Genomic DNA, 21,540 nt, shown 5'->3' with positions numbered 1-21,540 from the left:
TTAGCTCCTCATCACTACGGTCACAGTTTCTTGAGTTTGACGACGTGGGAAGCTGCCTCCAGTAGTATAATCTCGAAGGCGGGGTCTTAAGAAACAAGTGTATATATACACAATAATTTTTCGAATTGGCGGTCGATAGGACTCAAAACGAATATGCAGCTCTGGCACATCGATGCTTTAATGCTTGGGACATTAACGAAAGAACCTGCAGAGCGCGCTGCAGCTGCCTCATAATAAGGTGCTGCAGCAAGTTTTCCCGCGGGGCGTATTTTCGTTGTATTTTTACGTGATTCGAGTGAGTATTTGCGAAAATCCAAGATAAGTGACGAAGAACAATGCCGCCTAAAAAGCGCGAGAAAGAATCCGAGGGTCAAAAAGTACCGAGAATGGACCAAATTCAAGCTGATCACGAACTGTTTCTCCAGGCCTTCGAAAGTAAGTATGATTTTTCTTTAATTTCTCCCAGTAACTGGGGAAGCTTCTTGCAGCTATGATTATTCAAATACGCGTTATGTTTTATACGGTAGCATTGAAATATTACAGATAAGTCAATATATATTGCGTGAATCTCAGCAGTTACGTTGAACCTTGCTAACATCACAACTTGAACATAACCTCAGTTTTCCCTTAAACTTATTCACTTTTAGGCGCGAGTCCAGGTGCACCAGGCTAGCGCATCACGTAACTGGACACCTGTCATACTTGTTTTACCATACCGCGTTGATAGAATTTTACTAAATAAAAACTGTATTTGCTCCAGAAAGCGAGTGCACTGTTGTTATGTTAGAGCTGTTCAAGTTACATTAGACTATCGCGAGAAAGGTTAGAATTAATTTGGCGTATTTTTATCGTCATACTGGGTTACAAAAATTGTCACATCTTGTTTCTATCTGAATACCTGAACTCATTTTATCTGCCAACAATGTTGTCTTTGTATGTCACCATCAGAGGGTGAAAATTATGACATGTACTTTTTAGTAACCTCTGTGTATTCGATGTCATCCCAGTAAAGTCACTCTACGGTGTGGATAGGAGCAGTTATTTAACTGTCGCAGCACGCATTTCCTGTAAAAAAATAATCTGTGATACGAATGTAGTCTAGAAATTCTCTGTAACTAAACTTAATAATATGAATCTGATATAGTTATCTGCATGTCCGTATTTTTGATTTCTATGATAGAAAAAAATTAACACCACTCAAATTAAAACAGCTTTCATTTATATAACTATACTAATATTATCATTTGATCGAAATAGTCATCTTTTATAATGATCATTACAAGATTTATGTCTTGATAATCGTTGTTAATACACGTGCTATCGTGTAACATTTCTTTAAAAATAACCCCTTTAAAAATCTGCATTTTGATTTTGATTCCTGTTACATGTAACTTCTTGCATTTCATTTAAATCAGGTTTCTGCGAACAAACTTATCTGAAATTCTCTTTTATTGCTGTAACGAGGACAATTCCTAGAGTACTCTGCAATTAGCATTTTGCCATGATTTGCTTTCGTTTTATAAAGCCCCTTTTTGTTGTATTACAGGTTCGATATTTCCAAAATTTCCTATTTGCATTATAATGAATCTTTTATCGATTCACCATAGATTTAAACCATGATCAAACTAAAATGCTGCGTAATTCATATTCCTTCATCATTATTGTTTCTGCATGCAAGAATTAAATAAGCATTGGTGCATTGCACATATAGTTATGCTTCACTTTGACACACACAATTTATGTAAAATTTGCAGTCAGTACACAAGATTCAAGTTAGTAACGTTGAGATTAAGCAACATTAAAAAGAAAAAAACAACACTTTACAACTTCTTAATAATTTTGAAGAAGTTGAGTTTCCCCACTATTTGTATAATATGGTTTGTTTTATTACGTTTTAATAAATTTTGTACAATTCTCAGATTCCTATTTCACGTTTTTTTCTGAAAATGCATCGTTACATTAAGATTAGGTATGCACTTCAATATAGTATACATCCATTTATTAATGAATTAGTTGTTTTTGTATTTTCTGATTCAATATAAAGGCTGTGAAAAATTGCATAAGAAAACAACAAAACTACAGAAGCCATGTTTTTAATTTATTCTTTAACTTGATATTTAAATTTATTAGTTCACTTGATTTTATCTATAAACATTATATGCGTATCATATTTTCTTAATAATCGAATGGGAGCAGGAAAGACTCATCTGTATTATCGTAACAAGGCTTGTCCGTGCAAGTATCTCGTAAAGACAGACGTAACCGCGTCATCATCCTCCATTCCAAATTAAAGACAGGCCGATATCCACACTGATTCTCCATTGTTTTAACCCCCCCCAGTTGAAATTATTTAGGGTCAAAAATTGTTTGGTGTAGTTGTTGCTTTCTGTCAATTGGCAGATGGTCTGTTTCTTTTTTAAATATCCCACGTTCATAGTAGCTTAGCCACAAAATGGATTGCATCGTAAAATATTGACACACGAGCAAGTTAAATTTGACCAATGTATATTACTCCAGGAATGATTCATTTGAATAATACACATATTTTTGAATGAAAAAGCTTATTAAACATCCGGTAATAAATTACAATTAAATTATTGAGGTACACAATATTACAAAACAAATGACAAGTTACCGAATTACTTATCGAGGCATTTGATATGAAATTAATGAGAAATTTATCACGACGTGAGGATTCTATGCTGTTTCGAAACGTGACAACGCCTCCAGCAATTGCGAACATTTGTGAGCAGCTATGTGGTTAGACCATGTGCACTATTGTTTTAAAATTTGGTAGACAGGTAAAAGCACATTGCGACGTTATCAAGTCTTTACATGTATTGGGTGCCGCATCGTAAAGTATGAACAAAATCTAGATGATATTTACATTTTGACCGAAAGTGTTATAATTTCCACAAAAATTTATCTACAAGATATACACAATTCACTTTATGTTGAAATCTTTTTTTCCTCAACATATGAATGTCACTGAGTTACTTTGAGCTTTGTCAATCCTTTACTCTAAATAATCTGAACTGTTATATTCCCTTATGATTTGAGATGGAAGAACGAAGAAAAGTGGTACATAACATAGATTAGTTACTTAAAAACAAATACATAATGGCCTACGCTGTTAGAGTTCGTCATTTTCAATGTAAACATTGTTTTTAACATTCCTATAAGTCTATGGTTACTCATTTTTGATCGATGACACATTTTACGAGTAGAGCATGGATCTTGGCTACAATTGTGTTTTTATCATAGGAAATTTAGAATTTGCTAGTGCAGATATTAATGTGAAGCCTTTTGATTCGTACCTATAGAATCCTAGTTTTGTTAATAGCGTGTGATATTTTGTTTTTAGTAAATCCTTATCTGCCAAATGTCAGTAACTTTACAGTATATGTATTATTATTGATTTACTGTGCCCATTAGACATTCATTATTGTTCTCACACATCAACATCATACTGATCACATTTGAAAACATCAGGTACAGCATAAAATATGACAATTTATATGTATACCGTTGTCCTGTATTAATGTGAGGACCTCAATTACGAATCTTATTACAGTACCGTTAATCTTTGTGAAATGCTAATGTAATTTTAGAGGATCAGGGGGATTAGAGAAAAGTAAGAAACGTCAAACTTTCCAGAAAAAATCTTTAAGGAGTAGGGAAATCACATTTAACCCTTTCAATCACAAATTTTTCAGTTCAATATTTTGGCCCGAATATTGTTATTTGGGGACGTTTGGGGTCATTGATCACGAATCTGAAATCAAAATGCATCATTTCTAAATCCAAGATGGCGGATCCAATATGGCCGCAGTAAAATCGGTAAAAAACTAAAAATTCGATGATTCTGACCGAAACGTGTTAGTCAGGGGTTTTTGGGCCTATACGAAGTAATATAGATCATTTCAAGTTGTAAATAAACTGTGACAAACTAGCATATGGAAATTTTTGAGGTGGCTGAGCATCCTACTGTGACTGAAAGGGTTAAGTTCAGGGAAACCAAATAACAGCCTAAAATTTTTATTGTACTGTCTAGATTGATATTGTGTTATTGTTATAGAGTATGCACTTGATTGATATGGATAAGTCACTAATGCGAAGAGGGAATAATATTAATGCGATAATACTTTACCATTAAATTCTAATACTTGGTTTAAAATGATGACACAACCAAAAGAAGTGGTTCTTGTTAGCATTTCTTAACAGTATCATACCCATGTTTTTGTATTCGTCTGAATATTATAGTGAGGAAAAAAATGTATTTCTATGTACAATTCATTGGCACTATATCATTTTGTGTACGAAAATTGAATAATCGTTCACAATTATGCTATATATCCATGCAAACGCAGTCATGCGTATATTATTATGATTTCTTTCATCTGTAGCACTACGGCCACTCCACTGCTACTGCTATCATCATTTATGATCATTTGTTTGAATTGATTTTTTATCATTTATTAAATTTCATTAGTTTATCAATTTATTGTTATTATTATTATCATCATTATAATTATCATTTTCAGAGCCTACGCAGATATACAGATTTCTACGCACGAGAAATCAAATTTCGGTGAGTAAAGATTTGCTTGCATTGAGATGAACACGAAAACATTAGTAAGGATAATACAGCTAATGAGGGTCCGCTGGAAAACAGGAAATTGTCAAGGAATTTCGTTCGATATGAAGAAGTCGGGAAAATGTCAGAAATTTCGCGAAATATATGGTGTTCGCTGGTATCACTAAATTTTTTAATTATTACCAGTAATTTAAATACGCTGTTTTTAATTATTATCCCACGTTACGGTCACCAGATTTTTAGAAATATTCTTATATTAGTTGCTGTGTTCGCCTGATTATCAATATTTACTTATAAATATAACAATGATGATATTATTGACAATGTGAATGTGTATAATACTTGAAATCTAAACTTCATATTTACTAGTGCTTACAACTTTCTGTTTTTTTATTACTTAATTATTGAATTCTAGCGTTTTTTATAATACAGAGAAAATGTTGCGAGACGCCGAAGCAAGAAATCAGGGAAAATGCGTCATGCCGGTTAGGAAATAAAAAAAAACTAAATCGAGCAGCCACCGTTCATAACGAAGAGTTAGATATACTACAGATAAATCTTCCAAATGTTGTAACTTCCAATATTTAAAAATTAATATAAAAAATATTGGGCACAAGTTCTACAAGCTCCTGTAGGGTGCAAACTTTTATACAAATGGCAATAATTATTTATTTTTCATAACATATCAACTGTGAATCTTTCAAGCAAATTTCTGTTCCTATTGACAGTAACCAAGATTGAGGTAGCATCGTCACAAAAACGTTATAAACATAAAAACTAATTTCTTGTCATGTTACATACATCGGAAACAAAAAAAAAATTATTGTCAGTAAAATTTCATTTGTGTTATTGGCTACTACAATCTCAGGTAAATTATTTTCAGAGGCACAGTAACACGTACATAGGTCTAACATCTTCGTGATTATTGCTGAAAAATTATTTCACTATTTCCTACAATTTCATAATAGGTGAAAAATTCATTTGCTTCTTGATTTTCTTCACATTTATTTATTAAATCGTTCTGCGTTAATAATTAGTATCATTGACATCGCACGTATCTAAATTTCCAATCGATGAAGCTTGATCGAAAACGCAGAATTTACCTACCGAGTTCCAATCATAAATTTTCGAGGAGTAAATAAAACCTGGTTAGCTATTTGATGTAGTCTAGTCGATACGCTCAAAACGATCTAAAATAGAGATACTGCTCTTAAAATTATGTGCGACTTTTTAAAATTACAATAAAAGATTGAACAAAATTTTTTTCTGTACTTTGTTATATATGGTTGTTTTAGTGATTTTTAGAAGTTTGAGAAAAAAAATATAACAAAGTTAAAAATTTGTTTATAACAAATTGATAAGTTAATAAACAATGGAATTGTTGATGAAAAAATTTTTGTTTGCAAATCAATTAATATCTTGTATTAATAAAAAAACGATAATATCATGATTGAGAAAAAAAAATTTTTTTAACAGTATTACTTAGATTTTTCAGTTTTTGTTCGAGTACAAAAATTATTATAAACAAAGTATGAATATTTCTTCAACTATTATGGCGTGATATTGTTGAGTATGTATATAAGAAAGGCTTCACGACGCGAAATATTTTTGCGACAATTATTTAAACATTCTTTTTCATTTACAACGAAGACGGAAGTTCGAGAAAATTTTGTTACTTAACAATCGTTTAACTTGTTGAAAAATTAACTTTAAGTGAAATTTCCAACGAGGATAAATTTTTTGAAGTGTTCAAAATACACCATAATTTTTTCAAATTTTTAAAAAATATTCAATACCTTGAAAAAATTAATCAATGTGTCGTACTCGCTTTTGACGCTGCGCGCGCGACCCGACAACGAAGCGCGGAGACCCATTTTCAGCGTTAAATTAAAATTATAAATAATGAAGATAGAGTTCCGGGAGCTAGGAGTTTTTTATTGGAAATTTCCTCCTCTTTAAGAATCTTTTTTTAAAATTTCAGAAATATGAATAGTCTATGAGATATTGGCGAAAAACGAAATGCCTTTTTTTTCATCTTTAATTGTTTATAACTTTTGCAATTTTTTATGTGCTGATAAACTTTTTTAGCACATTTGTATAGGCGTCATTCCGAATCCAATGAGCTATCGCACATAATTTTAAGATTAGTATCTCTATGTTAGACCATTTTGAGTTTATTGATTACACTAATGATGCAAAATGGTGAAGCTCAATTATGGCCGAACATTTCATTAGTTTATTTGTCTATCATAAAATTTTTACCGATCAAGCTATAGCGTTAACTTAAATTTTTTTGTACCTCCTTGTACAATAAAAAGTTTACAGTACCGTTGATATTGGTACTTCAGCAACGTCTTTTTTCTGTGGATCTATCTTCACGTATGCAAATTTTTGTCCAGGTCAACACCTAAATACAAGAAAAAAATGACAGTCATTCCAAATTTCAAGTGTGGCCTCTGGGGTTGAAGTTAATACCGTTAACATAATAAAGCATTGAAAGAAATTACTTCTTAGAATTCTATACTTGAAAATTAGTATCTTGCCACTTTAGAATGAGTACGTTTTGCTTTATCACGGTTTACTGAATTTTAGACGATCGGATTAAATTCAGACTAAACATACATCGTTACAATAAGGGCATGTGACAGTTATTTATTATCAACCAAATTAGTTGTTTACTATGTTTCATTATCATTCATAAAATAATAAATAGATTTTGTACTTAGCGTTTTCGGATTTTTGGGGCCGTAGACTCCAGCATTCCGGAAATAGTAAGGAGTAAAATGAGTTGTTACAGGACTATTTCCACGCGAATTCCATTGATTAGCTTATTAACGATGATAATGAAAAATTACCATCATTTACATGTTCTTAACGCTTCGAACTTTAACGTTATCAAAATATCAAGCCATCTTATTTATACATTTACGGAATAGATGTTGACATAGAAATATAGGCTATGAGGATTCCATTTAGAAGAAAACGATATTTAATATTGAAATGTCGAGAAAATTTTGGTAAGACCTCATAACCGTATAAGTCAGAGACTCAGCAACGTCGCGTGGCAGATATCACGTAATCTGTATTTGCGTAGCGTAAAATTCTATCAATTCTACGATTTTTGTTTATAAGTTACATTCAACTAATAAATTTTACCACTGCTGTCTTTAGTAGTAAAAACTGCATCATGAAAAAATTTGTGTTATTGAAACAATAAAGAGCCTCGCTGAGGGACCTACAAAGTTTGCATCGTCGTGATGTAGCCGTTGAGTCAAATCTAGTCCTATAAAGATTACATGTATATCAGCATTACGTGAATAATTTCATACAAATAACTTGTCAATCGCAATGACAAAGTAATATGAATACGTACGTACGGGCCATGTTGAATTTACCTTTTCAAACAGTCACCATTTTTTATTCTACCTGCTATTTTTATCTTTTTTGACACCAAAAGTAAGTTCACACCTTTTCCCTCTATCTCTGGTTTGCTGGTTTGGTTCCATTTTACAGCAGATTGAAGTTCATCAAATTGTTCCGAAAATCACTCATCCTGATTAATGTACCTCGAAAACGACTAGAATAGCAATGAAGATGAATAATAGCTAATTTATTTCGAATTTTAAATACTTCAAACAAATGTAGGTATTTTCTTTGAACAATTGCATGAACCGCATTTTGATGCATTTAATAAACATGTCATTTCCAAGAACATGTTTTAACAATAAGTCTCATTAACCCTTTGAATATACACAGGGTTGCAACCATCCATTTTGAACCTTTAGAATAACTGATAAAGTTGAATTTACAAAATCTGAGCTTGTCCACGCTTTATTAACGGTTCTCTAAATTTTAGGGAATCCTAATGTTGGAAAATAATGAGTTTTTCTAAACTGGCATTATTACAATAATGTTACAAACTTTAGCCTCGTTATTTTTTCCCGTGAATACGCGTTTTTCTTGCATACTAATATACATTGTGTTCACCATGCAAAACAAGTATTTTTTTTTTTTTTTGCAGAAGGCCAATGACCTATATTCTTCCGTTAAATATAGTACTTAAATAATCAAATTATAAATTGCTTGCTAAATATATTGAAAATTGAAAAACTTGGATTTTCTTTTTAATTCCGCAAATCCATGAATTCATCTGGGTACCAATGGCATTATATTTTTGCTAAAAACGTACGTATGTACATTTTTTGAATATTCAAGCTTACTCATGTATTTTCTCGTTATTAATCTTATGTTGTTGATAATTTCAAAAATAGAGTTGTTCAAAATTGACCATGGATGGTAACCACCTATAGTGTGTACTCAATGTTCGAAAAAATACGTGTTTACTCTAAGGGAATTTCTTGAAAAATAACGACAATTGTTGGAGCGTAGCATAAGAAAATTTAAGTAGGTGCTAATACCATCATTTTTCATTCACATAATTCAACACAGCGAATTTTAAATTCGAAGCGTCGTCGCTGGTGCGTCATAATAAATACCCAAGAGCTACGCTGTTGTTTCTCAGCACGAAAAACTTTCCCCAAAGGACAATACTGACCGTACGCGAGCACACGAGATGCAGCTGGTCACCAAATGTCGGATACCGTTAATCTACCCAAGAATTTCCTATACAAGGCCCAGGCACCATCATAAACCTTCCGCAACGAAGGCCTGCTTCTCGATACGCGGGGGGTGAACTTGGGTCTGGCAGCGCTGCTGAGCGTAGAATACTTGCGCAATGCGATACTGCGCAGTCAAATAATCCAAAACAATTCGAGTCTCTCCCCAGGACCCCCTGGCTTGAAACAAATGAATGTGGAAATGCGTAGTATCGGATTGCGCAAGTATTGTACGCTTATAAGCGCTTCCAAGCGGCTGCCATGCATTGGTCAACCTCAAACTACGTGTTGGGATAGGAGTTCGGTCTCCTGGTCTCTAGTCTTCTTGCGGATGACGCGGAGTAGCTGAATAGCTTCCGCGAAAATTCACCAGCGACGACCATTTTCCTTTGCACCATGGAACTCGATGTTTCCGACCATGCCAAGAAGCTTGTCAAAAACGTAAAGTCGACGAAAAAATGCATCTCAACTTAAACAAAGATTAACATACTCGACCAACGCACTTAACCTAAATCATACAAAATGATGAGACTGAAGTTAGTAACGTTAACGCAACGAAACATTGAGCTGATAATAACTATTTTGAAAGTTTCTAGTGATTTTGAAGTGGTTAAGTTTTCAAAATAAGAATACGAGTACGTTTCGTTTTATAATGATTTATTGCATTACCCACATTCCTGCAATTGTGACATAACGATTTTTTCGAAATGTAAATAATTACAATAATCTCACTAACTGCAAGCTTATACAAAATTGTACTTGAACATTCAACCGTATAATCACAATCCATACTTTGTAAATTTACATTACTTCAGAACTTTTTTTATATGCTTTCTTGAAATACAAGAGCAGTAACTGTGACCGGTACAAATTTTGTACATTATTGAATTGCAACACGAAAAATGTTGCATCATATTAATTTCGGACGCAACGTACCAGGCGGTATTGATATCGGGATTTACGCCTGTGATCGATGTCACTAAAACTCGCGGTGTTTGACGGTACAGTTTTGAGATCCCCAGGATATTCCTGGATTCCTTTTTTCATAAACTTACTGTCGGTAACAGATATGCTTAAACATCCTTCTGATGCATAAAATATCATTTTATACCGACTTGTTTTTTCTGTGTTCCGTACGTATATACAACAGAATAAAACCAAAACAAACCAGCATATGAAATTACATCATGCGTATCGAATCAATAATTTTCATCAACTGTTGTTGTTAACTGTAACTATATGAAAAAATATTAAGCCATGTTTTTCATTCGGGGTCTCAAAATTTGTGTTACCGTACCACAGTGGGGAATTTTCACGAAATCGTGGCCATAACTAAAAAAAAAAAAAAATTCTCATGCGGGTACAAAGACCACAGGGATTAATTGAGATCTAAATTCTGCGTAAGGTCCTGGCTGTCTCCACTATTTATACCTCATAGTTCGTTAGATATTTCAATTCAAAGTCGACCTTCGGCGGTGACAGGCACGAGCCTTAACCGCGCTGTGTTATTGAATGCAACTTTGAACATTTATACAACGGTATTCGAATATGTTAATCAATTTAAACGAAATGGATACTCTTCCTCAAGGTATGTAGAAAATTTTCCCTATTTCATAATCGAAAAATTTTATTTATTGCCCATGTTTATGTAGTCTAACGATAATCCTGAAAAGTGCCTTCGTTCGGAAGTGAATATTGACTTTGCATATACTTTTAGTATGCATCCACACGCGTCCACACCTTCGTTTTTTTTTTAATTGTAGATTAGAATATCAGCTTTCGAATGGCATGTCAACAATAGTTTGCAAACGTGTGCCGCGCGTCCCAGAGAAAATTTTGTGAGCGTGTGCATGTTCCAAGATGCCCTCTGCAGCTGCCTTACTCTACGCAGAAACGATCGACCGGTTTAGACTCACAATAGATTCGAAATATAAATATATTCTTCGTGCAAAATTATGATACCTGATTCAACACACGTATGATTTGTTTCCAAGAGAGAATGGGATTTGTTAAAAATTTAGTATTGTATTCGGAACGCCAAATTTACATTTTAATTAAGTATGACCAAGTGCATAAACGCGTATGTCTAATCCTCATTCGCAATACTATATACTACCATACATGATTAATACTAAATACTATTCTTTCTTTGTAGGTTCTGGAGCTTCTTTTATTGTATTCAAGCGAAGGGAGATATTTGAAATACTACAAAAGCATATGGCCGCGGATCTCAACGAGCAAGTGGAACATTTGGAACGAGAGTTATCGGAGAAAAGTAAATGTGCCATTCGAATTCACCAAGATGCCAGGAAAAATGTGTCGAAGATGATCTCCAGAATGCGCATAAAATGGCAAGGTTCAGGAAGAAAGGTGACTAATTTTCTCAGTAAGAATCGAGAGTGGCTGGAGATGGAGATGGCCTTTTCTGTCGATCCGAAACCGAGTGAAGCCAGCACACATGGTCGTCCCTCACTGGACTTTGCTACGTCGAGTGACCGATCGAAACGGCGTAAAACAGAAGAACTTTGTCAAAGTCATACCGCTGTGGAGTTGTGTTATGCAGTGCAAATGAGTCTCCGCTCTTCCGGAGACTTGAATGCGTCCAAAATGATCAAGGACGTTGCAGTTGTAACGCCCGCACCTGCACTGGCATCATCAAGGGCAGAACAAGAAACACTATCAGCAGATAAAGCTCTTGCGGTTATGGTCGGAGCCAAACTCACCAGACATCAGTATAATATTATTAGAACATCGCTGAAAGGTACTAACTGTCGGGCATATCGAAATTACGAAACAGTTAGAGAGGCCAAAGCATTATGTTATCCACCACGGTCTAGTATAACTATTACCAAAAATTGCGCTGATATTAAATTACAAGACTTGCTGGACTACACATGCAAGCGTCTTCTTCTTAGTCAAAGAGAAGTTCTGAAATCAGTGCATATGGATAACTTGGCAAATGCAGAATTAATCTGTCAATGGGAGTGTGACGAAAATTCTGGCCAAGGTACATATAAACAGAAATTTCAGGATGATAGTAATTCAGATGCTAATATATTCTTAACATCACTGGTGCTATTACAACTCAGCTTCTTTGAGAGTGAATCGATGGACTCCGGTTCTAAACATTTGTGGAAAAATTCGAGGCCATTATCTCCTCGCTACTACCGGCCTATAAGAATGCAATTTCTTCACGAAAGTACAGAGTCTACGAAGAATGAAACAAAGTATATTGAGAAACGAATCTCATCCTTGAAACCATTGATTATGGGAATTGATGGAAGACAAGTAATAGTTAGTTATAAAATGTTGTTTACTATGATAGACACAAAAGTCTACAATGTTGTTACGTCTACGAAATCTGCACAGAGATGCTATTTATGTGGAGCTACTTAGAAAGAATTTAACGATCTTGATGCAATCATGAAAAAAGTGGTAAATAAAGAGAACTTGAAATTCGGAATGTCTACGTTACATGCATGGATCCGATTTTTGGAGTCCTTTTTGCATCTATCTTACAAACCTGATCTGAAAAACTGGCAGCACGAACTGAAGATGACAAAAAGCTGGATAGCGATCGAAAAGCGCAGATTCAAAAATCGTTGAAGTTTGAATTGGGGTTGATAGTGGATCGTCCAAAGCCTGGGTATGGGAGCACCAACAATGGTAATACAGCACGGCTCTTTTTTGAAAACCACGAAATCACATCAATGATAACTGGCTTGGATGAAGAACTTATGAAAAGATTCCACATAATTCTACAAGTTATCTCGAGCGGGTACGATATCAACGTGGACAAATTCGAAGAATACGCGTTGGAAACTGCGAAACTGTATGTGCGCGATTATTCGTGGTATTATATGCCAACAACCGTCCACAAAACATTGGTCCATGGTCCTTTGATAGCTTCAGCTATTTTGCGTATTGGACAATTATCAAAAGCGGCTCAAGAAGCAAGAAACAAAGTAGTTAAGAAACTTCGAGATGGATTTTCTTGTAAATCATCGTGTGAAAATACCGTACAGGATGTTTTGAATTGGCTGTTAGTGTCATCTGACTTATTCCTCTCATACTTGAGGGAACTACCTCGAAACAGGTCTAACCCGTTGTCCCCAAAAGCTATTGCGCTACTAGCTGGCCCAATTACGCCCGCGCCAAATGACAATTTGTATCCGAATTTAGTTTGAAATATTTTTTGTAATTTGCATAAATAGAGACTTTGTTTACCATATACTGGACAACAATTATTTTCCCATGAATTTCTGAATCTATTTTATAATCTGTCATATCCAACCTATGTTGAGTCCTCTATTTTGTTTTTTCAAATTTTGATATTAGATTCGTAATCAACGACCTCGAAAACATTGGAAAAGTAGATGTTTGATCGAATTTATAACGAAATTCTTGTTTCGACCGGCCATATTGGAGCCGGCATCTTGTTTTTCAAAGTTTTGATGTTGGATTCGTAATCAACCACCCCGAAAACGTTAATATACCAAATTTGGCAAAGTTTGGTTGATCCCCTGATTACACGTGTATAATAATCATCATAAGAGTTAATAACTTTTATGTACACGCAAATCATGTCAGCATGATCCCGAATAACATGTTTGAATTATACACTGATATCTATTGACTATACATACTTGATGTGTCATCAATATGACGTCCAAAAGTCTTTCATAACCGAAAGACTTTGCCCCCACACCCCAAGCGAACCCACTTTTGAAGTTCCTAAATTCATTTCTAGCCGTTCGTCTGAAATCGCAATCCATACCGGTTTTAGCAAAATAATCAGTAACTGTTCTACCCATTTTCTAATTTTGTTTAAAATCAACAGCGGCCAAGATTCCGTTGACACAAACTTACCTTCCAAATTTCAAGAACTTTTTTCCAGTCGTTCGTCTCAAATAAAGAATCTAAATCTTGATCAACTAAAAAAAACATTTTATTTAATTTACTATGCAAATTCATTAAATGTAAAAAACTGTCGCGTCATTCTCTCACCAGCTTTTGTGAACTTTCGGATTTGTTAGTAAATCCAAGAAAAGTATACAACAATTTCACTTTAATAAAAAGAAGTTTTAATTTCAGTCCACTAGTGTGTAGTAAATACTTCGTAAATTCAGAAATTTATTATGTGTGAAAACTATTCGTATCGTAATGTTTAATTTCACGTGATTCGTGTTTTTCATTCGATTCCAGTTGAAATCAAAAGCCGTGATGTAATTTGAATGCTCTGTTGAAAACTACGGAGTTGATGTACAGATATTGTCCTTGGCATCTGAAATGAACGAATTTTTTATCTTGTTTTATTCATTACGAATATGATTATGGTCTGAATTACGAATAGATTTTTTTAGGACTAATTGATAAAATGGCGCCGCTTGAAAAAAAGTACTCCGATTTATACAAATCAAACAAAAATTCACTTCTCACGACTCGGAAAAATTTTTACTATAAAGCAAACTAAAAAACGGAGGTTCGAATGATAGGCTAACAGATACTTCACATGGCTACAAAATTGCAAGTCGATCGGTCAAGTAGTTTCTGAGAAAAATGCACGCCCGATTTAAAAAATGTTGTTTTGAGAAAAACGCGTTCAAAGTTTATACGGTGAATAATGGCTCGTTTTTGTTATTTACGATTTTTCCGTTTGGAAGTCGATATTATACTGTTAGCTTGTAACGGTATTAATGAATTGTAAATTTTACATAATTTTTCATAGTGTTGATATGTAAAGCCTTTCGTGCAATATTTCTGTAAAGCGTATGTCGTATACTCAAATTTTTATCTTAGAGAGCTTGATTATAGAAAGATATTTAACAACGGCGTGCATTTAGATGAAAGACGACATCTGAAACATTGTTTTTTAAAGTGGTATTGTCACTCGAATATTATTACGAACAGAAGTTGAACAGTTGCTAACGTTTGAGGCTCCACAATGTTACAAAAGTTGCTGAACACGTAATAATGGTGTACTGTAAGACTTACTGCAGTAAGTCTGTGTGGAAAATGTATACTATCCATCATTGTAGCGAACCAGACTCACAAAACAGACTTTTATTAGTATTTAATGAATCCTGTTTCGAAACGTAATATATTAATTGAATGTTATAATTCACTTCCAGCCAATATTTCTATACAGAAATCTGTCTTATATGAGACAACGTATGTCCAGAAGTCACAAGTCCAGACGAGCATTTAGAATCGACACTATTTTGGATGGCTTGACGCTCAAAAACAACCAGGGGCAAAATCCTGGGGTGCGAGGATACATGACGCTGACTTTTTTAGGATTTTACGACAAAAAAGGTAAGCAAACTTCCACAATATTAACAATTGCAACTAAATTGGCTTGAGACAGTCACATAAGGTGATCATACTTTGACCATCAATCGCTGGATAGGTCGATTTCGAGCAAAAAAAAAAAAATGGAAATGAGATTATTTTTCAAATAGTCGAAGAGACGGACAGTTTTCAAGCTATTATTCACTCATGTCCAGAAACTCTAACAACTACTGTCCATGTATGCACTAGCTGATAGATTCACGAGGCTGCCCAGCTCTAAAAGACGCCGATCATTGTTTGCCAAACGAGCGACCTATCCAAGGATCGGTGACCGTCGTTGATAATCTTGTACAGCAATTTTACAGTTTTATATGCTGTAATTGGATAAGCATTTTCTTATCAACTTCCCAGCTTAAAATATGTACTTTGCACCACGAAGAAGGGTTTAACGAAAATGTCAGCTGTGCGAACCATTCGGTTCAAAAAGTTGGTAATTTCTTCAACTGCAGAATTGTCATTGCATGTATATATTGTATATAATTCAAAAATTTCCCAGATGTATTCAATGTAGCCTACGATTGAACGTGTTCGAAATTTCGGCCTCCGTGTGTCACGTTAACCTGTTTATTCTTCGAAACGTAATTCATTTGAACTCGCTCTCACGGAAAAAAAACCCTAACTTGGGTGTAAATTCGTACCCCCAACTCATAGATAATGCTAATTTCCCACAAGAAAAAAGTTAGGGGTACGAATTTACATCCAAGTTGGGGTTTTTTTCCGTGAGGGTGATTTTGGCCGTACAAGCAGAGTTCTGTTTTTTACCCGTTTTACGATTTTAATAAAAAGAAAAATGTCGAAATTCTTCTTTTAAAGTCACAACATGGTAACAATGTATAGACGTACTGATTGTGAGCCAGAATTTTAGATTTCAATAAATAAATTATTGCGCGTGAAATGCCACTACTTACGTAGTGGCCGTTGACATATCTTGAAAACGCGACCGTATTCATTGGCCAAGATTGTGACTTTTATAGGACTTGAATGTAAACTGTGCAAAAAAAATTAACCCTGCTTGTACGGCTAAAATATTTTTCGCACCGCCCAAAATATGTAGATTAAAAAAAAAAGTAATGAAGAGTAGCTATTTTTTTCTCGTATCCGAAACATTCATTTGCCTGTCGATATGAATACTCAAAAAAAAATTAAAAACACAATAATGCGCCAATGAAATGTCCGTGTGGTTTGTGTAAAAGTGACTGCCGAAAAAGGCTTACACGGGGAGTATCAGACCTGCGGAATACAGATTATACTGAAACTTCTAAGGCTATTTCTTTGGCCCAACATATGGAGCTTCGCATTTATAGTTCCATCTTTCAGGCCTTTCTTCGCTCCATTTACAATTCAGTAGGTTGTCGAAAATTCACAGTTTATACTTTAATATAGCTTTGAACTAATAATATTTCCGTTTAAACTTGAGTCTATGAGAAAATGTCATCCAAATTTCAAGAGAAGACAATGAAAATTAATATTCCAGGTCAAAATACACAATAGGTTTTGTTCATTAGGGCATTCCACTCATCATATTGTTACTATAATCAACTTTAATCGGAGTGAAGAACGGACAAAGCTACACATCAGAAGTTCCAGATTTTGAGGCAAAAAATTCAGACATATTTTGAGAGTAAAAATACATGGAGTATTTTTTTTTGGAGATGAGTAAGGCTTCGTTTTTAAAATATCGGGTTTTTAAATTTCCAAAAGGCTATAAACATTCGAATTTTGCGCCAAATTTTTTTTCAATAAAACCAATTTGTAGAGCTTGAAAACCCCGACAATTTGAAAAAAAAACATGTTTTTCTAGCATGAAAATTGACCGAGATATCGTCAAAATACTGAAAATCACTAAAATGGGCCTTATAAGGCTCCATAAGGATTTAGGGGCCTAAAAAGCTAGGAATCGGCGTTTTTTTCATGCCGGACATAATGGTTATAATCACTTTTCCAGGTGACATGGGGGCCGATTTGACTATCTTATCCGGTTAGACCCTTTATACTATTTTGATGGAATAATGTGATCTGTAACCATTCCTAAAACTGATAGTTGAAAAAAACTATTTCAAAAATAATCAATTATCCGTATCATAGAAAAAGTGATTACAATTTGAAAAATAATGATCGTCTTGTCAGTAAGATGGTGAAAGAAAGCAATTTTTTGTAGATTCAATCAATATATGTATGCAGCAAGTGCCATTCTATAATATGTCTGAACTGTCGTGTGATAAAGTAAAACTCTACTTTACTTCTCTATTCAAGATCATTTTCTCGAGTAATAGTACGATCGTCTAGTAACCCATTTTCATTTTATACCTTTCCAACCTTTCTTCAAATTCAGCTTTCTTTCTTCAAAGTATAAGTCACATAATTAATTCTCAGGATATTTTATGTATTCATCCGTCACAGTTATTCACAAAAAACGAATATCTTTTGACGGTGAAAAAAGATGTTCACTCTTGTAAAATAATTAGTAAATCTTGAAAAAAAAATTTTGAATTCTTACTCTAACCTGATATTCTAAACCCTGTTGCAAAAAGTAATACACAATATCTTGCATAACATTGTATTTCAGAGTAAACTTACGTTCTGTTATTTTGCATTTTGTTCCACAGTTGAAACTACCCAGGAGCCTGTGAAAGTAGAAACATTATTGTTGAAGATTTGTCATAAAAAACGAAAAGACGTTAGTTTACCAATAATGCAGGTACGTATTTACTTATTCTCATAAATTTACAATGTGAGGAGTTTGAATCCGCTTGAAAGTGTTTGAGCGCCCCTGGAAGTTATAATAATATTACTCCCAGCATTACACATCTATCTAAAATGTCTCGCATGCACGAAAAACAATTGCTTTAATATAAGTACAAAAGTCTTGACAAATACTACATACTGTCCGAATATTTCCGTAAGTAACAAAACGCGCGCGCTTGTCATTTCATTTTCTTCTTTTACTAGATCAAAAAACAATCCATTCGAACATACGAGTTTCAAATACAATTATCCAATTTATAGTCAATTGGTATGAAATGTTTTCGACATAAAAAAATTGATTTGTCTGCTGTTTTCATATTTTATTTCACGTGATCACGGGTAGCGATTTGTCAAATATTAGTTGAGATTATTAGATCGGCGATACGGAATTGATCCGTAAATTCTATGTGTAAAAGCCCAAATACTCTTGGAAAATTTTCTGTATCATTTTTTAAAATTAAACTTGCACCACGGTTTGAATTTATAACCTGAGACTTTTCTTTTTTTTAGTTTATCTCTCTTTTCATCACGTGATATCATATTAGGTTTAACAGGATTTCATTTTGCGTATAATTCTCTGTATACATGAATTTTGAAAATATTATTATCAACATCAGAAATTCCTGCAGACCTTGCTAATTCTTTATATTGTCTTCGGTTCTAAATTTTTGCATGTACCATATATTCCACAACGTTTGAATCTATTCTTGCTACATAACGTTACGGAATCTATAAATTGTGAGTTGTATCATTTAAAATTCGATCACCAACATTTATTACAAATTTTGCAAATTCCAAATGTTTTGTTAAGGGATCATCCAAGTGTAGAGAATCGAAAAATAGCTGATCATTGTGATTTTTTTTTTCGAAGGTTAAAATGCGCTGATCAGTCTGATTTTTTTTATGTCAAATCAAAGTACTCATGAAGAGCAGAAAATAAATTTCACACGCTTATTTTTTTATTTTTATTTTTTTTTCATCTTCTTTAACGGTATTCTCGAAACGCGGTTTTTCAAAACGTAATCACTCTTTTCATTTACTCTCAACATTTAATTACCAATCAGCTAAATGACGAACGGGTAAACCATCTGTCACATGAAGTATTTCCATTAGGTAGTAATGTTGCCGCAATTCCAATCAAAGTCACAGTACAAGAATGCAAGTTTGTTATAGTTTTTCAATAACTAAACTACACGGAGAGAAAAAAAGAGCAGATTTTGTTCAAAACCGCAAGAAAAGAGAGACACATCAAAGGTTTGTGGTGAAAAATATCCATATGAACTGTATTTTTTACCATAAATCTAGCAGATTTTAGTCCAAACGCAGTGGTTTTTATTATTTTGAGACCAAACTCTGCATCTTACGAACTATATTTTACTGAAAAACATGATGTGTCCGTCTTTTCCTGTAGTTTCGAGTAGAATTTGTTTCTTAATTCTTTCCGCGTAGAGTTTTACAAATTAAAATTTTCCCGTAACCACCGAGGGTCTATCGATGTAAAAATAATGCATTCATTGTTATAATCATTATTAATTATTCTATCACAAATAATGTAAAAATTTTCTTATTGTTTTACAGTTATTAGGTCATGTTATTGTATACCAATTTCCTTAGAATTTTGAAGTGGCAACATATTTTCTATTTCCTCAGTTTCCATAGTTTATGGCACCCTTTTAAATTTGTCAGGACTCCAAACCTTGAAGATCCCCATCATGCTTTACATGTGATGGATTTATTGAACACATTCTTCCAATGATATTAAATTTTGCTTGATGACGTTTCATTTAAGTACATTTATTTTTCTGTGTTTTTCTAATATGTTATGAGTTTGAACGTCTGCATACCGATATTAGGTAGTTTGACGATCACGTGCACTAATTGCCAAATAATCAATTAACATTATGTAATTGTTTTCTATAGCATTCCTAATTGAATAGGGAACTTGCATGTTTTTTAATTTTAATTTTATTCGAAAGTAGAATGAAAAATAATGAATTCCCCAAGACAGTTTTTTTTACGAGCCATATTAACGCCAGAAAATAATTTTTTGTCCTCTAAATTTTCTCGGCAAATTTGAATCGGCAGCCATTTTGCTGGACCCCTCTATCAGCGCTGCCAGGTGTCACGTTCGGAAACTATGCTCGGCTGTAAACACTCTCTGCTTCGAGCAAGCCGGATTCCTAACTTTATTATACACCATGTAAATGTAGTTCGCATCGCACCAAGCCTTCCGTTTTAATACATTATTTGGCACTCGGATAAATATCTTTTCTGGAGTTGAACTTGTTGTATTTTTACAAGATGGTGCAAAACAATACATGTACCAATCTAAATTTGGATGCGGAGCTGATGAATCCCTTGTTGTCTTTTTATTTTAACCAAACTAAAAGTTATTTACTGAGATAAATACAATTCTGACAATGCCAACTATGCTTCAGAGCTTCAAATATTAATATTGCAGGTTAGGATTCCGGCTTGCTCGGAGCAGACGGTGTTTACAGCCGAGCATAGTGCCCGAACGTGTCACCTGGTGGCGCTGATAGAGGGGTCCAGCAAAATGGTTACCGGTTCAAATTTACCGAGAAAAATTAGTGTAAAAGAAAAAATTATTGCAATGTTAATGTTGCTCGAAAAAAGAAACCGTCTTGGGAAATTCATTATTTTTCATCCTACTTTCGAGTCCAATAGAGGAATATAGAGATTTCAGATGCATGCAGGTTCCCTATTTTCATCTCATTCATCTTCATGAATTACAATATTTTGCTGACTTGGTAAATGGTCAGGTGAACATTGCTTTAAACTGAATAATGTATAACTCTATTAGGTGAACCCTGCTAATACGTTATATGTTCGTATGATTTGTTTCTTGATTCACTGTCAGTAAAAGCAAAGAATTAAAAAATAAAAAGTGCACGTTGATGTTATTAGGAATAGATGTTCCAGTGCTGGTTTAGACACATTTCCATACGCGTTAGGTCCTATGAAACGGTAACGGAACTTCTTTCGTAGATCGAATTCGATATATCAAACTGAGACGAATTCAATCTATAAAATTTTTGGATAACTATACGCATGGTTCATGTATACAGAGTATTGTTGTTATACCTAAAGTTGGAAGCTGCCTGCGAGCATGCAACCAGCGAGGTCATATTTTTTGTCCACAAATAGGCAAGGCTAAGGTGTCATTTTAGGAGTGTTCTACCATTCTTAAAAATAAGTGGAGAAGTATTA

General features: G+C 33.9%; 1 protein-coding gene across 2 annotated transcripts in view; it reads left to right on the top strand.

The window, feature by feature from the left end:
- Positions 1-201: 201 nt before the first annotated feature.
- LOC107222934 (polycomb protein suz12-B) overlaps positions 202-21,540 on the top strand; it is a 55,268-nt gene continuing 33,929 nt past the window's right edge. For both annotated transcript variants that reach the window (XM_015662478.2, XM_046744718.1), the window contains exons 1-4: positions 202-435; positions 4,545-4,591; positions 15,345-15,528; positions 18,171-18,262. In XM_015662478.2, the coding sequence (XP_015517964.1) occupies positions 336-435; positions 4,545-4,591; positions 15,345-15,528; positions 18,171-18,262 (423 nt within the window). In that variant the 5' untranslated portion in view covers positions 202-335. The remainder of the gene's footprint in view (positions 436-4,544; positions 4,592-15,344; positions 15,529-18,170; positions 18,263-21,540) is intronic.

Source organism: Neodiprion lecontei, chromosome 7 (genome assembly GCF_021901455.1).
Source record: "Neodiprion lecontei isolate iyNeoLeco1 chromosome 7, iyNeoLeco1.1, whole genome shotgun sequence".
In the NCBI taxonomy this organism is placed as follows: domain Eukaryota; kingdom Metazoa; phylum Arthropoda; class Insecta; order Hymenoptera; family Diprionidae; genus Neodiprion; species Neodiprion lecontei.
Note: the sequence above shows the minus strand (reverse complement) of the source record. Positions and strands in the feature narration are given on the sequence as shown.